The sequence below is a fragment of the Rhinichthys klamathensis genome, unplaced genomic scaffold (assembly GCF_029890125.1).
Source record: "Rhinichthys klamathensis goyatoka isolate OS25496 unplaced genomic scaffold, OSU_Roscu_1.1 h1tg000021l_1, whole genome shotgun sequence".
Lineage (NCBI taxonomy): Eukaryota > Metazoa > Chordata > Actinopteri > Cypriniformes > Leuciscidae > Rhinichthys > Rhinichthys klamathensis.
Genome location: NW_026606572.1, coordinates 2,784,567 through 2,809,687, shown reverse-complemented (window position 1 = coordinate 2,809,687; position 25,121 = coordinate 2,784,567). Strand labels below are relative to the sequence as shown.

The 25,121-nt window shown below is 38.3% G+C and overlaps 1 protein-coding gene across 2 annotated transcripts in view; it reads left to right on the top strand.

Annotated features, from left to right (window-relative positions):
* Window positions 1–20,716, top strand: part of thsd7ba (thrombospondin, type I, domain containing 7Ba) — a 281,426-nt gene extending 260,710 nt beyond the window's left edge. The window contains exons 22-29 of one of the 2 annotated variants that reach the window (XM_056241724.1): window positions 980–1,125; window positions 6,792–6,966; window positions 11,111–11,284; window positions 12,737–12,832; window positions 15,359–15,441; window positions 16,437–16,629; window positions 19,437–19,524; window positions 20,524–20,716. In XM_056241724.1, coding sequence (XP_056097699.1) covers window positions 980–1,125; window positions 6,792–6,966; window positions 11,111–11,284; window positions 12,737–12,832; window positions 15,359–15,441; window positions 16,437–16,629; window positions 19,437–19,524; window positions 20,524–20,605 — 1,037 coding nt within the window. In that variant the 3' untranslated portion in view covers window positions 20,606–20,716. Of the gene's footprint in view, window positions 1–979; window positions 1,126–6,791; window positions 6,967–11,110; window positions 11,285–12,736; window positions 12,833–15,358; window positions 15,442–16,436; window positions 16,630–19,436; window positions 19,525–20,520 lie in introns of both variants that reach the window. The other variant, XM_056241715.1, reaches the window with a different exon arrangement.
* The last annotated feature ends 4,405 nt before the right edge of the window (window positions 20,717–25,121 follow it).

Genomic DNA, 25,121 nt, shown 5'->3' with positions numbered 1-25,121 from the left:
CAGTTATTGTTAATATATATATATATATATATATATATATATATATATATATATATATATATATATAATGTACAGTTACAGTTATATGTATTGTGTTTAATTTGTGAAAATGACAGTCATAGAAATGTTTAAATGAATTTCAATATTTTTTTCAGCAGCTTGTTTTTTTTCACAGGACAAGAAATCCTTTTTATGTGCCACATTTTAGAATCATTGTTAATGGTTCAATAGCACCACGTGTAATAAAAAATGAAAATTAATGTGTAGAACTATGGTAAATTTACAGTATCACCTGATTTTAATATATTCATTGGAAAGAAATCTGTTGCATCCAAATTGATTATAGATCATAAAATGATATCTTCAATTTTATATATTCTACTGATATTAAAAACATTTGTCAGTTTGCCAGACATCACTAAATATACTGCTGTTCAATTAAAACGAATAGGCAATATTAATAATATTTGTTCAACATTTTTAGAATAAAATAGTGAACTCTTTTGTCTTATTGCAGCTATCATTTTATGTATCCAAAATAAATAATCTAAATAATATTTTCACAATGTTTACATAATTTAAATCAAAATTATAACTGACACAATAAAAAAATATTCAGTACAAAAAAAAAACCTTTTTAGACAAAACATTGTGGTGGAAATGACGTCACAACTGATATTAAATTATAGTTTTAAACATTCTTAAACCGGCCTGGCCCAACATGAAATTCATGCTGGTGTAAGATGGTCTTTGGGGAATCTCTTAACAAATGACTGTTTCTGTCTATTCCTGCATTGTACAGTTGATAAATATTTCAGCTATACAACGTGTGAATAATGCATTAATCCACAGCATTGTCCCAAGCTGCTAAAGTGCGCACTAATGCAGGCTTGATGTATTTTTAGCAATGCTTCTGCTGTTTGCCATATTTTTATACAGTGCATTCACAGATGTCTCTTCATTTGCGTCTCTGTTGCAGGTGTTATGGCTCGCTCTCGCAGCGTGTTACAGCAGGCTCATGAGGAGGGGCGCCCGTGTGCCTCCCAGCTCTCCCAGGCCAAACCCTGTCCCATCAGCCCCTGCTACACGTGGCTTGTGAGCGATTGGTCTCCCTGCAGAGTGGAGGTAGATCCTGGGCAAAAATAATTGGAGCTGCCTATATTCTGCATTAACTGGTTATTGCATATCAACTTACCTGAGGGTATTCAATCCATGTTTCATACGATCAAGTGGTGTTGAGACCATCCGCTCGGCATTTCTATCTGGTACTGGCACAACACTGGAGTTCTTTAATTGAAATTTGTAGAAATTTTATGTGCACATGGCGAGTTTGTGTGTGAGAGAGGAACTTTATGTCATTGAGACGTGAGGTAACTGCTGATTAAAATCATGCTGGGATCCACAGTCTTATCATTAGAGGAGAACAGTGGCAGAGTTCAGATTTTCATCGCCTCTCTTCTGCTTTTCTCTCCTCTCTCTTTTGTATCTGAGAAGGATTTTAATTGTACGTCTCGGGGTTTTGCGCACGTCCCTAGAGTCGTGCTTGCCCAGATCAAAAGCTGTCCTCCTCACAAAATGAACAAAAGAAACGTTGCACACTTTTAACATGCATTTATGTGCTTTCTTTGGTGCTTGGTGTGATGGACACTTTCATATTCATAAATTTCTATGAGATGTATGATAACTCGGCTTTGCTTTTTATTTGTAGTTTGTATTAGCATTACATACATTTCTAGAGACAAGCTAAGCCACATATCTGAACAAATGTGATTAACATAGTTAACATTTGTGATGCACATTACGTTTAAATGAAAAACAATATGTTTGAATATAGCACATGCAATAACAGGAAGAAATTTGATCTTGAGGTTAAACATTTAAAAAAAACTTAATGGAAAAGTGAAGGAAAAGTGTCGTAAGTGAAAACAAAGCTGCAAAAATTATTTGTGTATTATTCAGTATTTTTTATTTATTTTTGCTATTAACTTAAAGGTGCATAGCGCAGGTTTCTGAGTTTTTGCAGAACTATGCCCCCTCTGGCGACAAGCGAAACTGCAACCAGAGATGTGCACGCTCATGGATCACACGCACACGCACGCTTGCACGAGCTGTTCATAACCAAAAGAGCATCAGCCGCACAAATCTTTTGTTGACAGTCATAATGTCTTCAGAGGTAATAAAGTTATAAATCTGCAAGTCATTTTAAATATATGAAAGGAAAGGCATTTGAGTAAATTACACACTTATGTGTGTGTGAGGGGAAAACGGGGGTAGTAGAAAAGTTCGGTTTTTGTTTCCATCTATCTCCATGTATGTTGAACTGTTTTATGTGTTTACTGTATCCACTTATGAGTGTATTATTATGGAAACACGTTCATGAACAATATCAGTTATTACTTTGTAAAAGCTCAAAATAATAATCATACCACACACAGTTGGTCAACAAAGTACACTCAAATGTCTCACGGTAATAAACAATCAAATGGCACTATGACGTTACTGTAAAAGCCAAACAGGCTAATCCGCCGAATTCACATTCCCGGGAACAATTGACTATTTTTTACAAAAAAGAAAAGAAAATATAGCCAATGCAACGGCGTTCTTCCTTGTTGGTCAAGGACATGGGCACCTTATCATGTTAGCAAAGTACACAAGGCTACCGGTAGGTCATACACAAAAACATAGGTAACTTTAGCATCTTTTATGGGATATGTTTTATGTTGTACTATTCTTCCAAAGACAATTCCTAGTTTATGAACCTGTTCACTGACAATGGTAGTAAAACCAAATCTGATTGTACATTTATCTAGCTTACGCTAAAGCATTAGCTGCTACACATTTTACGCATCGTCATTTGTTGTCATAGATTTGCCGTATCAGACATTAGAGACTGGGCTATATCTTACCGTTTTATCAAGAAAAAAAGCCAACTGAGGATCCCGTTTGAGACCAAGAGCAGACCGGAGATCTCTCCATTTGTTGAATGCCTTCCCGAGGTTGACTCTCGTCTTACTCCGACGCCTGTCTGACTCCAATTTGGACCTTTTGGTGGCACTAGACAAAAATTTTCTTTTCTTTACTTTACGTGGAGTTTGCGTTGGGGTTTGGAATGGACTACAAGCCGGTCTCTTTGAATCCATCTTCTACCTTTGACGCAGGAGTTGTCTTCGCTGATGCGGAGAATGGCGGCGCCGGCAAATACACAAACCTGCGAGACATAGCCTGGTGAGCGTGAACGCGCATGACGTCACGCCCAGTCTCAAATTCGAGCCCGAATCCCTCTTATATATTTTACTGTACAGGATTATAGAGGCAATCTCAGTGCGCAGAGAAGGGCTCATTCAGCCCATCAGGCAGTTCTTTAAGGATGTATAGGATAGAAAAACAGGTATTTTTAACATGAAAAGTTGCGCAATGCACCTTTAAGCAAAATTGTGCACGCCCGAATTGTTTTTTATATTTTAAATATAAATCTCATACACTTTTGTTAGACATATACTTAAAGGTTGTAGCAGCGATTGTGGGTGACGTCACTTCTGTTTGTGTTTGAAGCGAGATCCCAAACAAACCAAGTTAGCTCGCCCCTCCCTCCCGTTTCGTGCATCATGAAAAAAAAAGATCATGCACACATATAACAAACGTAACTCACACACTAAATCCCTACAGACTGATATTCGCTAGAGCTATCCAAGTTTAGTCGAGCTTCACTCATATTTTTTAAAGAAGGATATTTTCACACACAGTTCACATCTGAAAAAGTCAGCACTAGAAGCTATACTCACCTGTCCAGAAGAAACAGTGCAACCTCAGCGTCCGATTTAAAAATGTTCAAATCTTTAAGCTCTCTCCACCGTTCAAAAGCCTTCCCAATTATTATTCGTTTCTTTAACGAATAACGACGGTTTTCCCTCGCCCTAATCCTCCTTCTCTTCTTGGGGATTGCCTCTTCCATGTTCACTGTATCTGGTCCGTTGATAGACGCGCTGGCTTCTTCTTCAGCTCTGACTTCGCGTGCAGGCGCCGTGCACGAGCGCAAAAACAAACAAAACCCGCCCCTGTCTGTGATCGGTTGGAACACTGTTTATTTTGGTTTTGAGTGGTGGTTGTACCCATTTGTTTTTGTGTGCAGATCTCAGAGCCTAGGCTGCCTACAGAGACGCGTTTTTTTGACAGCCTGCTTATGGGGCGGGCAGCTAGCGGATCGTTAGGAAAAATTAGATGAATGTGATCATTTATTTTTGGGCCTGAAATCACTGATACAACCTTTAAAACTAGCTAAGCAGCTTCAATAAAAACAATAAAAATGTTATTATATTTCAAATTAATAAAAAAAATAGATATTCTCTGAAAACAAAGTCTCTTAAAGTGTCATGAAACACAAATAACAGAGTTGAAGGCACCTTGATGTATTTTTAAAAATATAACCCTTTGACAACAAACTCCCAAAAATCATCATTAAAAACTACGAACAACTATCATGAACAAATCGAAAATGCTTTGATCGATTATTCTTCGATAATTACAAATCGACATTATAACATTATAATTATAGCTCTGAACAAATGAAATACCAGTTTAACAGAAAGAATAAAGGCACGTTTTTTTTTTGTAAATTATTCTTTACATTTTCAGCGTTCATGATCAAACGTACAGTGTCCTTATTGCACATATATTTCATTTGAAGAAGACAGGATGATATATGTCCGCATGCACTGTGCTGGTTCATGCTTGGAGCAGCAGAGTATATGAAATATGTCCATGAAAACTTGAAACACGCTTGCTCCGGTCCAAATATTTACTGTGGTCCGCATTGTTTGTGTTGCCAAACTCATTGCGGCGTTCCGTGCATTAAATACACTCACCGGCCACTTTATTAGGTACACCTGTCCAACTGCTCGTTAACACTTAATTTCTAAGCAGCCAATCACATGGCGGCAACTCAGTGCATTTAGGCATGTAGACATGGTCAAGACAATCTCCTGCAGTTCAAACCGAGCATCAGTATGGGGAAGAAAGTTGATTTGAGTGACTTTGAACGTGGCATGATTGTTGGTGCCAGAAGGGCTGGTCTGAGTATTTCAGAAACTGCTAATCTACTGGGATTTTCACGCACAACCATCTCTAGGGTTTACAGAGAATGGTCCGAAAAAGAAAAAACATCCAGTGAGCGGCAGTTCTGTGGGCGGAAATGCCTTGTTGATGCCAGAGGTCAGAGGAGAATGGCCAGACTGGTTCGAGCTGATAGAAGGGCAACAGTGACTGAAATAACCACTCGTTACAACCGAGGTATGCAGCAAAGCATTTGTGAAGCCACAACACGCACAACCTTGAGGCGGATGGGCTACAACAGCAGAAGACTCCACCGGGTACCACTCATCTCCACTACAAATAGGAAAAAGAGGCTACAATTTGCAAGAGCTCACCAAAATTGAACAGTTGAAGACTGGAAAAATGTTGCCTGGTCTGATGAGTCTCGATTTCTGTTGAGACATTCAGATGTTAGAGTCAGAATTTGGCGTAAACAGAATGAGAACATGGAACCATCATGCCTTGTTACCACTGTGCAGGCTGGTGGTGGTGGTGTAATGGTGTGGGGGATGTTTTCCTGGCACACTTTAGGCCCCTTAGTGCCAATTGGGCATCGTTTAAATGCCACGGCCTACCTGAGCATTGTTTCTGACCATGTCCATCCCTTTATGGCCACCATGTACCCATCCTCTGATGGCTACTTCCACCATGTCACAAAGCTCTAATCATTTCAAATTGGTTTCTTGAACATGACAATGAGTTCACTGTACTAAAATGGCCTCCACAGTCACCAGATCTCAACCCAATAGAGCATCTTTGGGATGTGGTGGAACGGGAGATTCGCATCATGGATGTGCAGCCGACAAATCTGCGGCAACTGTGTGATGCCATCATGTCAATATGGACCAAACTCCCTGAGGAATGCTTCCAGCACCTTGTTGAATCTATGCCACGAAGAATTGAGGCAGTTCTGAAGGCAAAAGGGGGTCCAACCCGTTACTAGCATGGGGTACCTAATAAAGTGGCCGGTGAGTGTATTATTACAGTCATATGTTCCATGTGTTGGTTGTCAATCTCCTGCTCTCACTGCATCTGCATGTTGTTGTTGGGCATCTGCATGTTGTTGGGAGAATGCAAACAACACTTTTGTGCTACTGTACTGAGAAACACACTTACGACACGTGTCCAGACTTGAACAGGCATAGGTGAACGAACAGCTCTGCCTGAAACGTAGTGCGATCTCTGCATAATACAGAACAGTGATTAAATTAAAAGTGTTTGTTCTCATGCATAATGTGGAGAAAATCTCAGAAACTGATGACATAGATGCATACTCTCCACCACTCCGAATTAACACATATACCTCACTTTTTGTGTCGTTGGTTCAACTTTGCTTTTTAAATCAGAAGAATGAAATAGCTGTTTGTTGTTTTCATTGATGTGCAACCTGTACATACCTTTTAAAATCTCAAATAAATGTGTTTTAGGGTTTCATGACCCTTTCAAACCCAGTATAAGTTTGCTTTCTTAGGGTCTTTAGGTATTTTTTACTAGCAAACAAGACAAAAACATTGACAAAGTTATTTTTGCTGTGGACGTTGAAACATCATTGTGTGATTAGGTCACAGTTCATCAGAAATGCCAAAATGCTGTTTCACTCCCAATCTCAGTCATTCGCAGAGAGGTGTCACTGTAATAAGCTCCTCTGCCTCACTGCTCACCGCTCGTCCAGATCAATGAGTCAGCCGTGTGCTTTTGTGCAGGGAGCAGAATGTGGAGAGGGCACGAGGGAGAGGAATCTGACGTGTGTGGTGCACTGGTCAGACTGGCCGGACAGCCCATACCCTTCTAAAGCGGTGGAGGACGAGAAGTGTGGAGACCGCGTGAGAAAGGAAAGTGAGCAGGAACTGCAGCAGCCGTGTTTCGTCCCCTGTCCAGGTACAACACTCCTCATACACTATTCGGAGCAACAATTCTTGTTCTTTTTGATTAGTTTACATTTTCACATTTTTTTTTTTTTTTACTCACTCAGTTAGTTTAACATGATTTATTGTTTCATATCCAGTGTTGAGAAAAGTTACTTTTTAAACTAATGCATTACAATGTTGAGTTACTTTTTAAGTTTCTGTCACTTTGGTCTGGTTTATTCTTGTTTGGCAACAGAGCCCTGACACTCCTTCTGTATTTCTCTGTGTGAGCGTGCTATTTCGAGTTTGCTCAGGCAAATCAAGCACAAAAACATGACAACACTACATATTTATAGGTATAAATATAATTATATGTTTCTACCCCCTCGTATGTGGTTCGTTAATCATTATTGTGTAATATTCTTGAAATTGGGCTCCATCTTGCCTCAAAAATATTTTGCTGAAGTCTGAGCTTTTGTGAGTCGTTTTGTGTGCGGAGCGTGGCACTTTCAGTCTAGTTTGTTTTCGGTTTGGTGCTCCAGTTTTTCATCGACCGTGTGCTTTTCTGTTGTCATGTTCTGTGTGGACTTGTAGTCGGTGAGAGTTCTCATTGGCTGCCTGTTTGTGTCAGGTTTTGTTTGAGTACATGGCTTGTGAGTTCACTAGCCATGTGCTCTTGTTTTTGTCATGTTTGGAGTGAGCAAATGGATGTCTTGTTTGTTTCTATGTGCCATGTGCTCTCCTGTCTATTGTCTTAACCCCGCCCTTCTTGTTATCAGGTTATTAGTTAATTTGCCCCATCTGTTCTTCCTCGTTACCTGTTTTGTTTGCTCCCTATTTATTTTCCTTGTGTTTTCAGTCTTGTGCCAGTTCGTTGTCATATTTAGGCCAAGTGCCCACCAAAGTGTTTTCAGCCAGCGTTTTTAGTGGGTGCTTGAGAGTGCTATTTCAGTTGAGACGCTTTACTTGCTATGATACGGAATAGCCTATCTGCGGAAGTGTTACTAGTATCTCATTTCACAGATAGTTTGTTTCTGTATTGTTTCTATATAAATATGTTGAAACCATAGACAGTAAAAGAAATGGACAGAGCGATCTCATTGGAACTCAGTTGAGACAGTTGAAGCCCACTTTTAGCGATTTTTGAGAACTTCCGTTCCTGACGCGCAGACTCAGACCGACTAAAAATAAGCTTGATGACGTGAGCAACCTGTCTGACAGACGTGAATCTTCTAGTAGCTGTGCGTGAAAATTGCCAACGTTAATCTTGCAGAGACGGGGAACTTGAGCAAAGAGTCCTTTATCGTGAGTGAGCAGGAGTAAGTATTCAGTTGCTTTTATGGACTCATTATCTATGGGCTTCTCTCTTGACGGGACGTCCCCCCGATTGGCTGCGAGCTTCTCCTCCTGTCTGTACGGTAATTTCTGTACAGCGCGACAGAGAGTCGAGTGGTTATGACGCAATCGTTAGCCTATTTTTACTAAAACTGTTTCTACGGGGCCATAATGTAACATAGAAGGTAATGGAGCCATTTATACATTGTCGTGTTTCTTTAGAAATAAATAATGGACAAATGGAGTCTTTAAACGCCTCAGATGTAAAGTTATTCGCTGTCAAAGTGACGCCAAAATGAATGGTAGTCAATGGAAATGCTAACGCAAGTGAAGTTCTGCTACAAGATGGCGGCACCCGGCCGGCTTCAACTTCCGGTCGATGGATTACCCCCTTGGTTGAAACGTATTTGCTGAATGTGGCAGTTGGTCTGTGTTGTATTTGTCCCGCCCCTCCTCCACTGTGATTGGACGGCTGGAAATAGAACAGGAGCAATACTTCAGCAATAAAAACAAAAATGAAACACGAATGTGATATTTATCTAGAGTCGTTTTTGCTTATTATTATGGTTAAATTGGATCATCAAAGGTCAGCAGCCACAGCACACAATGCCTCTGAACTTTAAGGTAGGGACACACCAAACCGACGCAAAAGAACTAACGTTATAGCGCTGATGAAAGCCGACTGTGTTGTCGCCTCGCATCGTCTGCTTCAAGGCAAGAAAGCTGCGCTTGAACCCACCGAGAGAACTACAGCCGACTGTCATCTACCACGCACGTTCTGAGCCTGCGTTTAAAGGAGATATCTGCTTATTTCTGCAGATATATTTGTCTATATTTGTCATTGAAAAAGGGAAACCAACACTGCAGGCTGCAGATACACAAACCGTAAACAAAGCAGCGCTTGCTTACCGTTTTGAATATCAATAATGCTGATAACTTTCTTTATTCCACTCCGCTCATGTTAATATAAAAATATTCGCCAAGGAACACTCAGGCAAGAAGATGTCAAATTAGAACAGCCTTCTGTGTGTACCGTCTTGACTTCTTTGCTCGCTGTTTTGCTATTATTCTCGTGCACTGACTCGTTCACTGAACTGATCTGCCAATCGGAGTTCTCTCTCTCACCCACGGCCCGATGCCGATTCTACATGCTGAATCGGCCTAAAAAAAACACACGTCATCCGACTAGAGTCAGCGTTGTGGAACACACCGAAAAAAACAAGTCAGCCGACGGTCATAAAAACTGCCCGACTGCCGATTGTCAGCTTGATGTGTCCCTGGTTTTACTCCTGATTTCTCTCAACATTGAAACAGGAGAGATGTCAGTCAGTAAATTGGAAAACAAAGTAACTTGCATTACTTATTTGAAAAAGTAACTCAGATATTTTTTTAAATATAAAAGTAATGTGTCACTCTACTCGTTACTTAAAAAAAAGTAATCTGATTACGTAACTCACATTACTTGTAACGCGTTACCCCAACACTATTCATAACCTGGAAGATGTTGATCAAGAAATATTTTGTACTGCTACTCACATTTCACTTACTATCCCAGTGGAACTGTCCCAGGAATTAATATCTGTCATGTTCAGTGAGATTACTAGTTGTCAAATTGACAAACTTTCATTTCATTTCAACTCACCTTCAGGCTGTTATTGACCTGTGTTAGCCCTACTTCTGTGTCTCTCTTCAAACTGCATATTTATTTTCGTAAATGTGCTGCTTGCTCACGGGAAAGAGCATACGTTGGGAGGAGAGTAAACCAAAGATGTTAGGCCAGTGTAAGAAAGGTAGAGACAAAGAAGCGAGCGAGTTAGAGAGGGTGGCATATGGTGTGCGGTGTGCGTTGCTTTATTATATGTTTCGGCAGCTCCAGTGAGGGATGGAAATAGACTGGCTTCATGAAGATGATGGATAATGAGATGCCTGGGTGCACAGATTGTCTCTAATAGCCATCCTGGCTGCAGAATCAAAAGGAAGTCATGGTTGAAGAGCTAGTGTTAGCGTGTGCAGCGGCCGTCGCTGTGAATCGCCCTCTACTCTGAGGGATTAGGAGGCTCAGTGATGTCTGATCTTCGGTTAAGGAAGTGCTAAATGTATCTGAAAAGTTCTGTCACGAATTAGGTTCCATGACAGGAAAATCAAAATTTGTAGAGAAAAAACCCCCACAATGAATTAATTAATCAATATATTATTATTATTATTATTATCATCAACACTTGCACTACAGACTGTATACAGACAAGTAGCATAAAACTACAAGGTCAAATCAGCTTTTTAAGTTTGAGTCTGTGTAATATCTGTATTTTTAATTTAAAATCTGTATTTATTATTATTATTTTTTTAAATACATAAACCTTAAAGTTTTAAATGTAATAGTTTAGCTGGTAATGCTAGCAGCACTGTTGTTTTAGTATTATTTATATACTATTATGTTATTTATCATTTTAGTTTAAGTTTTAGTAATTTTGTTGTGCTTTTGTCATTTTTTTAGTTTTTGATTTTTTAAAATATTTCTGTTAAGCTTTATTTTTATTTTATATTTCATTTCAGATACATTTCAATTAACAAAAATATTTTTTTATTATTTTAGTTTTAGTTTATAGCACTGGCTTGCAGTATCAATTTTATATTTGGGTACTATACTGTTTCCCAAGACTGTTCTACTCAAACTTTTCACACTATAATCATACTTTTCACACCTAGTCAAAATAGTATGTAGCATTCCTTCTCTGCACTTGCTAATTTGACCAGTGAAGTTCCTTGATCAGTGTCAAGTTATCATGGAATTAATTGAACTAATAGAACCAGAGTTGTGATATGTGATTTGCCTTCTACAGGAGACTGTCACCTTACAGAGTGGTCTCTGTGGAGTTCCTGTCAGCTGACATGTCTGGAAGGACGTAGTTTCGAGACGGTGGGCCGACAGGCACGTTCACAGGCCGTGGTCATACAAGTGCTGGAGAATCAGGAGAGCTGCCCTCAACAGGTCTTTGAGACGCGTCCATGTAAAGGTACAAACAGTGAAATATAATATTATATAGTACAATAATGTTACATAGTCGGATATTTTTGTATGGAAGCACATTTCTACCAAATAAGTAAAAAAAAACAAAATCATGCTTTGATAACGACATGTTGAAATTGTGACATCAAAATCATGATATAACATAATTATGACATATGACATGTTATGTCAAAATTGCAAGTCTAAATTAGACATTATTATCTACTTTTTTGGCGGAAATGGGTTTCCATAGGTTTGAAATATGATTTAAAATAATTGTATTATGCAAGTCAGCAGTTTTGGACACAGTATATGCATGAATGCATAAGACGTCTCTGTCGCTTGTAATCTCACACACCTTGTGAGTTCAGCTCTACAACAAGATGTCAGTCCTCTCTTCCCACAACCCTCAGTTGTGTATGAGAAAGTATGTGTGTGTAGTGTGAACAGAGCCTAGGTATCCAGTGGAGGTCTATGAGGGAATTTTCCAGAGAGGTAGATATGTAAATCAATATTGGTCAAACCAATAAAATATCGTAGTAGGTTATTTGCTAGTAATTATGCACCCATACTCAGATGATTGGGGTCAGTAAGATTTTTTTTCATTTATTTTTTTGAAAGAAAGGAATTAATGCTTTTATTCAGCAGTGATCCATATCAAATTTAACAGTAAATGCATTTAAAAATGTTACAAAACACTTCTATTTTAAATAAACGCTGTTCTTTTTAACTTTCTGTTCATCAAAGTATCCTGGAAAAAAAATGTATCACTGTTTTCACACAAATATTAATCAGCACAACTGTTTTCCACATTTATAATTATAAGCAATGTTTCTTGAGCATCAAATCAGCATATTAGAATGATTTCTGAAGGATCATGTGACACTGAAGACTAGAGTAATGATATTGAAAATTCTGCTTTGCCATCACAGGAATTGTGAATCTTTATATATATATATATATATATATATATATATATATATATATATATATATATATATAGAGTATAGAGAGAGAGAGAATATATATATATATATATATATATATATATATATGCCTATAGAGAATATATATATTCAAATAGAAAACAGTCATTTTGAGTTGTAATATATTTCACAATATTACAATTTTTACTGTATTTTTTATCCTTGGTGAGCATAAGAGAGTTCTTTCAAAAACATTATAAAACCCAAACTTTTAAATGGTAGTGTATATGATAATTAACGTCATATTATAAATCTTTCTGATCCGTAGTTATGATCATTTTAAATCCGATGGACTGCCACTATTAAATATTTTTAGTCTTAGTGCAGTCATGCTTGCTCAGAGTGTGTGTGTGTGTGTGTGTGTGTGTGTGTTTGAGTGTGCATCAGTATATAATGTCTGCGTTCGGCTATTATCACACCTGACTGCCCAGTGCAAGCCTATTGAGTGTCTCTCTGACTCTGTGGGGCTGCAGGAGGGAAATGTCATAGTTACGAGTGGAGGACCAGCGCCTGGAATGACAATGAAAGATCAGTCTGGTGCCAGCGGTCTGATGGGGTCAATGTGACAGGTAGCCCACCTCTTACATTGAGACTGAGAGAATGACAAATATTCTGCACTGACTTCACTTACAGAAAGATAATCAAAAGACCCGTCGACTCCACATGACAGAAAATCTGTTGGCAATGAAAATCCTGTCATCATTTACCTGGCCTCATGTCGTGCCAAACCTATATGCTGTTATTTTTTACAGTGGAACAAAAAGGAGTCTTTTTGAATCTTGATCTTCATACTTGTAATGTTCATAGTGACCAGAGACTGTCAAACTCCAAAAAGGAGGAGAAAATAACCATAAAGGTACTTGTGCACTGCATTCCATGTCTTCTGAAGGCTTGTGATAGTTTAATGTGATTAACAGACCCAAGTTTGAATTGACGCAGGCTGTACATTAGCTACTACTCAAAATTGTGCAGTCAGTTTTCTTTTTTAAAGAAAGATATGTATACTTGTATTCAGAAAAGATGCCTTAAATTGATCAAAAGTGACAGTAAAGACATTTATAATGTTATAAAAGATTTATATTTTAAATAAATGCTTTTGAACTTTATCAAAGAATCCTGAAAAAAATATTAATCAGCACAACTGCTTTCAACATTGATGATAATAAATCTTTCTTGAGCACCAAATCATCACATTATGATGATTTCTAAATGATCATGTGACACTGAAGAGTAATAAGTTATGAATTACATTTGACAATTTATCAAAATAAATTGTAATAATATTTCACAATATTACTGTTTTTGCTGTATTTTTGATCAAATAAATGCAGCCTTGGTTAACATAAGAGAACAAAGTTATCACATGGCTTTCGAAGACTTTGAATTAAGTGCACAAGTCGTACAGTCACAGACCACTTTTATTGTGCTCTTACAGTCCTCTTTGGAGATTTACAGCCACTATGAATCTTGTTGAATGGAAAAGATAAGATACATTCTCCTCATGTGTTACAGTGAGAAAATAACAGCATGTGGGTTTGGAGCAACATGAGGGTGAGTAAATAATGACAGAATTTTCTCTTTTTGGGTTGATTTATCACTTTAACCCTAAACACAGAACCATAGGCTGAAAATTTGTGGTGGTAGTAGAATATTAGAAGTAGAAGTCTATTGTCATTCCAAAACATGTGGTACATGAAAGGAATGAAATTTCATACTCGGGTCCCTGCAATAACAATAGATACCAACATTAATAATAGTAATAATAATAATAGAATAAAATAATCAGCAATATAAAAGCATTCTAAATAAATACAAAGTTCTGGCATGAAACTCTAGATCGTGCAGGCTAATAGGTCCTTTAACTCACCTGTTCACAATCACATCGTTACATATAGGGTGCAGCTGATTGGTTCCTGACATATCAGTAGCCAATGAGCTCGCTGCTTAACCTTCAAATACTTGGGTAGCATTTGCCTTAGCAGTTCAGCACACTTTCAGAAACCCTCCACCTTCCCCAGCTCCACCTGTATAGATCTGCAACGGGTAATTCATGTACACTATATTGTACAGCAGCAGCATGTCTTACTTGCCCATTACCATGCCAATTACTCCGAGAGTTGTCATGACAGAACTATACTAATCCATCAGACAAACAATAAATAGTAAAACCCTCCACTTACACACCAAACGCTAAAATTAAGGCTAAAATCAATGAATCACTGTAACCATGTGCGAATAACATTTATTGTTAGTTTAGTCATCACACAATGGAGTACAGTTTAATGAAGAGTTCATCAGTCTCACCACTTCTATTTCTTAGCCTGGTGGTTCTGGGCCTAATGCTGCGCAACCTCCTTCCTGAAGGGAGAGTGGCAAACAGACCATTTTCTGGGTGAGCAAGGTCCCTCATAATACAAGTTGCACACCTCCTGCATCTGCTGATGTAAATATTGCTTACAGTTGGCAAACTGTGCTTGAAAACCCACTCTAGTGCGCTCCTGTCAGCAACATCCCCACCACACAGTGATACAGGAGGTGAAGAGAAGGATGTAGAAAGAAAGACTAAAATGCTAAGGCCAGCATGATTTGAATGTGGCAGACGTTGTCTAGGACAGTTTCATAGCACATCCAACATTTTCCCTATTCTCTCCCTCCATTTCAACAGACGTTATCAATAAACTAACGCTCGTCTGAAAGTGAACAGTAGAAATGTTATAAAACATTGTTTGATTGTGGTGAAATGAACACGCTCCAGATGGCAAGCTTTCGCTTGAGTGTTTAGAGCAAGAACGAAGGCTTTCGGGCTGCGTGAAGTGCTGTAAATAACCGAGAAAAGTGATCTTATCTGAGTACGGAATCGTCTCGGGCGAATATAAGCTGTGAGAGGTAATCTCTTCTGCTTGAGAAAAGCCCGAACCCAGGGTATTAGTCTCTGATGTTTTGACATGTAATTTTCTATTCCAAAATTACAATCTTCACTGATTGATCAGAAGCTGTGATGGGTCCTTTAAGCCATTAATCAGGTGTGACAGCACTTTTATCTGGCTATCAATTGGGAAATGGCAATAATTACCTCTGTTGTTTCCTGCCGGAAGGGGGCTGCTTTCCACAGATCCGGCCAACCACTGTGCGGCACTGTCACCCTCCCTGCACCAAACCCTTCTCCCACTGCAAGCAGGTAAACACTGTGTGCAAAGATATCATCCTGTATTTGAGGCTATTTGTGCTTTGATTGTGCCACCAGCATGATATTCATGTGGTTTGAGGCATTATTGTCGTCCATACCTACCCTTAAAACAATGCAAATATAGTGTTGGTAGCACAGTCTGATAGGTAGCGTTATTTGTCAGAACACTGTATCTATTTGCATGACAAAACAAGAAAAAAAAAATCCATCTTATGACCTGTAGATATTGTTATTAGTTTACTCATGAAGGAAGGCTTTTAAGGCACGTGTAAAATATGTACAATTGCTTCAAATAGAGGACATTGACTGCCACTTGCAGTGCACTGAATGCAACTACATGCAATGCATTCCATGCAGCCACATTTTTTTTTTCTGCATGAGTACTGATACAAATATAGATTTTGCCTTAAAGGAATATTCCAGGTTCAATAGAAGTTCAATCGAAAGCATTTGTGGCATGATGTTCATTACCACAAAAATTATTTCAATTCATCTCTTGAGTAGGTTATACGGTGAGGCACTTACAATGGAAGTGAAAATGTGTTGCTTATATTTTTATGAAAAAACATTTACTTCAATTTGCTTGTAAACTTTTGTGTATTATTTTACCTGTAGAGTTTTTGCAGTCGGTTTAGGCATTATGTTGTCATGTTTGAATTTGTCAAATTGGATATAATACACAGAAAAGATTAGTAAGTGATTTTTGATGTTGTTTAGTCAACACAGATGTTCTTAAGTCTTGTGTTTGTACTATTGCAGCGCTGAGTACTTTAATGTTCATTCACTGCTGTAAGTGCCTCATTGTAACCAGATTTGCTTTTGTATGAAAAGGAGGGGATGAATTGAAATGTGAATTTTTTGTGCTAATCAACATTATGCCACTGTCGTTTGATCTCAGGTTGCATTGAACCTGGGATATTCCTTTAAACACAGCGCTGTTTTATGCAGTGTGTACAGTGTCTCACAGTGATACATGTCTGTTTCAGAGCGGCGTGTGTGGCTGCGAGAAGGGCTACACTGAAGTGATGACCACACATGGATTCCTGGATTACTGCACCAAGACCCCCGGTGCCGACAACAAGAAGGCAGATGTGAAGACCAGCTCGGGAAGATTAAAACCAGGCACCACTCAGATGCAGGACTTCTTCGGCGAATGGTCCCTGCAGCCGCTCGGCCCAGGTATTTGAAATGCAGATGAACAACAGGCTGATGTGGGCCAGTGGAGTGTGGCTTTGAGTTATAGCAGAATATCTGGACGCCTTTATGAGACTCCAGATACAGGCTGATGTAGAACTCTGTTTAATGCCTCAGTGTTTATGCCCTATTGGTGCTATGAGAAAAGCTGCATTGGACAGAGTCTCATAACAGCGTGATTTGTATTGCCCATAACTTGACAGACAGAGTTGCTTTATTGCTGGCTAGAGGCCATTTCTGATTAGAACTGAATTTAGCGGCCTGTGGTACAACAACTGTGTGCCGCCAGGTTAGCAGTAGGTGTGTGTTCCAGTCAGATGGAGGACCGAAATTCGGAGAATTACCAGAACTGTAACTGTTAAAACAAAACTTATGTTATTAAATATAAAATGTATTAGATGAATAAATCAATAGACCAGGACTCGAACTAGCAACCACACTACATGTCGGAGCACTGCCCATGAAGCTATCGGCTCTGACAAATATATTTTCTTAAATATTATATTGTTGAGTTTACATCAACTACTTATTTAGACCGATGTTGTAATGTTTGTTAATAACTTCTTAAACCAGGGGCATTCAAATTCAGCAGAAGTTCCATGAGGGACCACCTGCCAAATATTGTTTGATCTACAACTAATTTGGTGCAAAAATAAGATTTTAATGGTTTTATAAGAAGTCTCGGCTCACCAAGGCAGCATTTATTTTATCAAAAATACAGTAAAAACTGTAACGATGTGAAACATTATTACGATTTAAAATAAATGCGTTCTATTTTAATAGATCTTAAAATGTAATAAAAACTGTTCAAATCTGAAAACTGTGGAAACCATGATATTTTTGTTCAGGATTCTTTGATGAATAGAAAGAAAGATAGAAATAGAAATACACCGATCAGGCATAACATTATGACCACTGACAAGTGAAGTGAATAACATCATAACATCTCTTCATCACGGCTCCTGTTAGTGGGTGGGATATATTAGGCAACAAGTGAACATTTTGTCATCAAAGTTGATGTGTTAGAAGCAGGACAAACTGGCAAGCGTATGGATTGGAGCGATTCTGAAAAGGGCCAAATTGTGATGGCTAGACGACTGGGTCAGAGCATCTCCAAAACTGCAGCTCTTGTGGGGTGTTCCCGGTCTGCAGTGGTCAGTATCTATCAAAAGTGGTCCAAGGAAGGAACAGTGGTGAACCGGCGACAGGGTCATGGGCGGCCAAGGCTCATTGATGCACTTGGGGAGCGAAGGCTGGCCCGTGTGGTCCGATCCAACAGATGAGCTACTGTAGCTCAAATTGCTCAAGAAGTTAATGCTGGTTCTGATAGAAAGGTGTCCGAACACACAGTGCATCGCAGTTTGTTGTGTATGGGGCTGCATAGCCACAGACCAGTCAGGGTGCCCATGCTGACCCCTGTCCACCACCGAAAATGCCGACAGTGAGCATCAGAACTGGACCACAGAGCAATGGAAGAAGGTGGCTTAGTCTTATCAGTCACGTTCTTTTACATCGCGTGGATGGCCGGGTGCCTGTGCGTCGCTTATGGGGAACACATGGCACCAGGATGCACTATGGGAAGAAGGCTAGCCGGCGGAGCCAGTGTGATGCTTAAGGCAATGTTCTTCTGGGAAACCTTGGGTCCTGTGTTGTCAGTGTTGTTCCACTCAATGTTAATGGCTTCAAACAGTTCATGAGTAGCTGGACAATGTATCCCAGTTCATTTGAGTTTAATGTGAGACCAAGTATTCACTATAGAGTTCAAATCTGGACTCTGACCAGGCCCAAACATTGGACTTTTGTAGTTTGGGCAAGAGCATTGTCTTGTTGAAAAATAACATCTGATCATTCCTCTAACAACTTTTCATTTGTGGGAAATATGCCATTCTGCAATATTTCCCTGTACTCCAAAGCATTAAATGACTTTTCACTGTGAAGTAGCTCATCAATCCCAGCAGCTAAAAAGGCATTCCCACACAATGACATCTTCCTTCATGCTTCACTGTGGTAGAGATGCATTTATTATTATATTTATCACCAGATATCAGAAGACACTGCTCTGGAGCATCACCATATTCTTGTTTTTCTGAGACAGCAATTGCTTCTTATCTTAAGTAGTGCATTTGCTTACATTTTTATAATATCCTGACCAATAATTTGTGGTTAAAAACAATAAAAAGCTTAGTGTTTAGACAATTTTTTTTTTTTTGCCCAGGAGTGTACTGTACACTTTGTAATGGCTTTGTAATGTAAGAATCATTCCCAAGTAACATGGTCCTTTATTCATTTTATAGGCCAGACTTATAATGCAACACTCAGTTTTATACAATATGTAACCAAAGGTCCTTGCTCCATCTCTCTATTCACCAGTGGGTTTCTTTGCCTAAATTAAAGTTATTATAAAGTTTTACAAAACTTAGCAAGATGATCTGTTCCTAAGAGTAGTTTTTGCATCATCCATTGTGTGAGTCTCAAAGGATTCAGGTCTGTTGCTGTAGGAAAAGCTCTCAGTGCACCTCATTAGACTGATGTCTTTTGTTTTTCATCTGAAAGATCTGTTTTGAGACCTTGTCATATCAGTTATACAAGCATTTGTATGTCTCTATGACACACACCCCATCCTTTCCTCTGAACTGCGAATGGAAGATGGTGAAACGGTTTCTTCAGGTACATTGTAACCAGTATGAATGTGCCATCTGTTACTGCTGCAACAGGCCCCTGTGCGGAAGCAATAAAAATGATGTTCCTATATATTTCAGTAGTGATCACAATCCTGTTTTCTGATCACACAGATGGAAGGATAAAGCTGTGGGTCTATGGGTTAACAGCTGGAGGATTCATTCTCATATTATTCATAATTGCTCTGGCCTTTCTGTTTTGGTATGTATTTAACAAACTCATCACTTAATGGAAAGACAATACCTGTTTGAAAACAGTCTGTGATTCTTGATGACAGACATTACACACTTCACCTATTTGTTAAAGGGATAGTTCGGCCAAAAATGATATTTAAACCATGCATTACTCACCCTCAAGCCGTTCGAGATGCATATGTCAATCTTGTTTCAGACGAACACATTTTCAGTTATTTTAGAAAATGTCTTAGACCCTTCAGTGGATATAATGTGAAGCAATGGGGTCCACCTCCTTCAAGTCCCAAAATGTGCATATATCCTTCACAAAAGTAATCCAACCGGCTCCAGGGGGATAAACGAAGGCCTTATGAGGGTAATCCGTGCGGTTTTGTCGTAAAAATATACATATTTAAAACTTTATAAATGAAAATATCTGACTTCCGGCAACGATCGACGCGCGTCCACGGGTGATGGAAGTCGGCGTACGAGGTAGGACGTAGCGTCGTGACGTAGAACGAACGCGCCCGCGCAGCCAGAGAGCAGAGCAAAACATCACCCGTGAACGTGCATCGATCGTTGCCGGAAGTCAGAAATTTTCATTTATAAAGTTTTAAATATGTATATTTTTACGACAAAACCGCACGGATTACCCTCATAAGGCCTTCGTTTATCCCCCTGGAGCCGGATGGATGACTTCTGTGAAGGATATATGCACATTTTGGGACTTGAAGGAGGTGGACCCCATTGCTTCACATTATATCCACTGAAGGGTCTAAGACATTTTCTAAAATAACTGAAAATGTGTTCGTCTGAAACAAGATTGACATATGCATCTCGAACGGCTTGAGGGTGAGTAATGCATGGTTTAAATATCATTTTTGGCCGAACTATCCCTTTAACTTTATTAGTCTAACTTGTTGCTGCCATCTAGTGGTACCGTGTAGAAATACAATGGAGGGCAGTACTGTGTATATACATGAAATTTCATTGATCTTTCTTTTTCTCCTCCTCTTTCTAACAGCAGCAAACCATCCAAACAGAGTAAAAGTGCATCTCCACCATCGAAGCCCTTGACTCTGGCCTATGATGGGGATGTGGACATGTGATCAAGCTCTCGGTGACTGTACATTCAAAGCACAAGCTGGACTGCGTGCAACATTTTCAAATGTTCATCTTTCCAAGGCACCCTTTGGATTTCCAAATAAAAAAAAAAGGAAGAGAGACGGGGAATTTACATAAAATTTGCAGCATACACAAAACATTGTATGTGAGACTGCAAGGACAAAGGTTTCGGATCAGTGGTCGTTGTGAAAATTGTGACATTTAAAGAGAGGACGAGACACAGCTGACATTCCACGGACTGGAGGACTTTGACATTTTCTTGCCGTGATTTTTCTTACATCATAAAAAAAAGGAGAAAAAAAAAACAAGTTCAAGTTGTGCCGAATCTATTGTATCAGTTGCATTAAAAGCCTAGTTCACCCAAAAAGGAAAAATTGTCATCATTTACTCGAGCTCATGTTGTACCAAACCTGTATGACCGGATCACTAAGGATTCATTTTCAGGATTCTGAAAAACTGTGAACTGAATCAGTCTGAATCAATCAATTCATTGAAAAGAGATTACTCAAAAGAACTATTTGTTCATGAAAGTCAATGTGACTTTAATGACTTAAATTGAGCGCAAAGTTAAATTATGACTGAGAAGACTTGGAACATAGTGCACAAGTTGTACTTGTATTATTCCCTAATAGTAATACTTTCATTATGCTTTTACATCACGTTCGTCCTTTTTGAAGCTTGAAATCTCCAGTGCACATTCATTCTAATTGCATTAGCAATAACAACTGGTTAAAATGTCTCCTTTTATGTTCCACAGATGAAACAAAGTCATACAGGTTTGGAACAACTTGAGGGTGGATAAATAATGACAGAATTTTCATTTTTGCGTGAACTATCCCTTTAAGGCGATGTGACTTTTTAACAGAGAACGAGAAAAGACTGATGTGTTATGCACTATATTAGTGCTTAGTCATTCTTTAGTTTCCTCTTGATTTATGTTCAAACAGATTTTCTAGTGTTTTTTCATTGTGATGCAAGGACTTTGCTGTAAACTGTTGTGTTCGTGTAGAATGTCTCTGAGCGTGTGTATGATCCGCACAGTAAACTAAAACACAGCTCATTTCGACACCCCGAGAGGTTAGGGTGATGATCTGCCCGTGTGCTTCTTCAGCACGCTTCGGTTTGTCCTTTAACCTCCGTCTAGCAGTTGTAAAATTGATGAGGTCTGCTCCAACACCAGCGGATAATGAACTGTTCCTGTGGCTTGTGAAAGCGGCTTCTTGCAATATCCTGCGTTTAGCTCATTTAGCACAGATACAGTGGACCAATGCGTTTATGTAGAGTCTGCATGAGCATTACACCGGGAAAGGTGCTTCAACGCTATGAATGTTCATCATTTTTAATAAAGTACAGGTGCTGGTTCTGTATTTTAATAATACCCCTGCTTGTTCTTTTTGCTTTATTGACTGACTTCTTGCTGACATAATTGTCTTGACTATCTGTTTCAAGACCTACAGTGTCAAGGTTCGCTTCGCTCCTTGTACCGCCACGTGAAAAACTGTTCTTAAATCTCAATAACATAACTTCTGCTTCATGTGGTCTTGCTCCACCGAAAGAATGTATTCTGTATGTGTTACATACAGTGTAAAAACAATTATATCATTAAGTTATGACCGCATATGTTTTTACATTGCTTTAACTCATCAAAATAAGGTAAGCAATGTTCAGTTATACAAGATTCAACTCATTTTATAGTCAGTTTAATGTCATTTAAGTTGAAATGACTTAAACATCCAAGTTGATTGTACTTAAAAAATTTAAGGCAGCAACTTTTTTTTCTTTTTTTTACATTGTTACCTGCACATGTATTTTTTTGTTCGTTTTGTCCCATCTGTGTTTCTGCTGCCGTACAGTACATGTGATATGTAAGTGCTGGCTGGTTAGTCTACAGAACCGAACCGTTCCAGTTCCTGTCTGTTTGAGATCCATCCGGATGATCTGCTGCTCAAAAGGCTTTTGGCGTATTTCTAAATTAGTCCACTGATGTGAGAAGCTAAAATGTGTATAGCTTATAACAGTTTTATTTATTTATACAAACTCTGGAAAAAGAAAAAAAAAGGCAATATATATATTTATTTATTTTGAAGCCCAATTGTGCGTATGCATGCTGGATTGATTTTGTCATACACTGGATTATTCCAAAAGTGGCCTTGCATTTTTATGGAAACGTGCTCCTTTAGTGACAAAGTCAACAGTGTGTTTTGTTTGTTTGATTTACTTGGTTTTTATTTGTTGCCCCTTAGAACTGACTTGTTTACATGGCTTCTTCTTCTTCTTCTTCTTCTTCTTCTTCTTCTTCTAATATGTTCAGTATGCTCTCAGCACTACTGTATATACAGTTGCCTGTAAAACACTGACCTTTAGTTTACATAGTACTTTGTTTTAATTGTGTGTACTTGAAGAGTTGACCGAAAATGCTAATAAATTGTGATACTCTGTGGGAAAAGTCGTCGCTCGTATGTTAATCTGCATCAAAGATGGATGGTGGTTTCAGCTGCTTTGACAGAAATTAGGTAAAAGTTGTGCCTTTGTCCCATAGACTCCCATTGTAAGTTCATACCAGACACCTTTTGGTCTTTTAAATCATACCTAATATATTAACTAAGCGCACATATAATAAGACAGTCCTAAAACAATTGTCATGCTCTTTTACTGATGGTGAGCTAATTTGTAATACCCATCATAAACCAACAGATGGAGCAAGATGGAAATTGAGATGAAATATGAAAAACAGAAACAGATGGAACAAAAAAAAATAGAAACAGTCATGTTATTTTACAGATAACATAATATAAGACAATGAAGTAAAAGTATTTGAAACAAATGCAATTGTGCTGAATGTTCGTCGTCACACAGACCCGAATGTCTTCACCGTGCAGCCCATCAGATACTCCAGGATGTTGAATCGTTTAAATATTTTGTTTAATCAGTTTTTATTAGTAAAGCCTGTCATTTCTGTTCAAGGATGAGATGAATTTAAGCAGACTTGTCAGTGCCACCTAGGGGATACGTCTGGGTGGTGTGATTCTGTCAGGCTTAATTTTTCCATTAAGCCCTAATAATTCTGCCGAAGATTTCCCATGAATCTTTGTGGGTTCTCTCATTTTAATCATGAATTTCCATTCAGCAGTAGCCAAATCTGTTTAACAAAGTTTGACATGATCAAACTGACTGAGAAGTGAAGTGGGAAATTGCTTTATCTGTATCTTGTAGCCTAATAAAGAAAACGGTAAGAGGCAGATTAAAGATAGATCACTGAATTTTTGCCTTGTTCTCTTTCCGTTTATATTTGGGTCAAAATGATGGCCCAGCCCATATTAGTGCATAACTTTCCGTCAGTGTTGATTTACACTTTAAATTGATCTGATGTAACTATCAAAAGTACCATAAAAACCTCTATTATTTACACAAAATACGCTAAACTGTGTATGTTTTGGCTTTAAGAAATGTGTTATTGGCATTCAAGCCATTATATCAAAATATTTGGTAACATTTTAGTTTAGGGTCCAATTCTCACTATTAACTATTGCTTATTATAGTATGCATATAAAGCACATATTTATGCCTTATGATCATATTCTACATCCCTTAACCATACCCGTCAACATCTACCTTATTATTAAGTAGTAATTAGGAGTTTATTGAGGTAAAAGTCGTAGTAGTTAATAGTGAGAATGGACGCTAATCTAATGTGTGACCAAATATTATTTTGTGTTTCTGTAGCATGAATTTCCATTAACTCTATATTCTAGATCTTTTGGTGCTCTATTGACTTTAATGTCAGTTTTGTCTGTTTCCAGGCAAGTTCATTAACATGGATAAACTGATTGAATGGATGCATTAATGAACGTGCACAAGCATATATTCAAATGGATTAATGAATTTGTATTTTATAGGCCATATTTGTCTTTATTGTTTTATTAATTTGTCTCACAGCCTTACTTGTTCTCAATTAATTAATGGTCTTCTTGTCATTATGTGGCCTAGTTTAATCGTTTAGTGTTTTGTGGCTTTACCATATAGTGAAATCCTAGTGTGCTGCAATTTCACTTGTGAAATTACACCGATGAGCACTGGAGGGCAGCAATGAGCCGGGCACGTTGTATAGTTTCAGTTATATTGTGTTCCTGTCAGGTGGCATGTTGATGACTTGGTGGTATGTCATACAATATGTATGAAAAAAAGTAAGAATTTAAAAATAACTTTGATTGTTGATTTATTTGTAAATGTGTTGATTAACCCTTTCATGCATGAATTATGATAACCTCAGTCAGGATTTTTTTCCTATGTGTTTTTATTGCTCTTAGGGCATGAAAAACAAGATTTGATTTTTTTTTTTTTTTTTTTACAAATTTTCCAAAGAGATTTTCAGGTGTCCACTTGAGTGGACAGCATGCATTTATGGTTTAAACTGAAGATATACTATATTAAACATAATACAATAATCAAACAGATAAAGTATGTGTATTTAACAAACTAATCAATACAATTATATCAAAT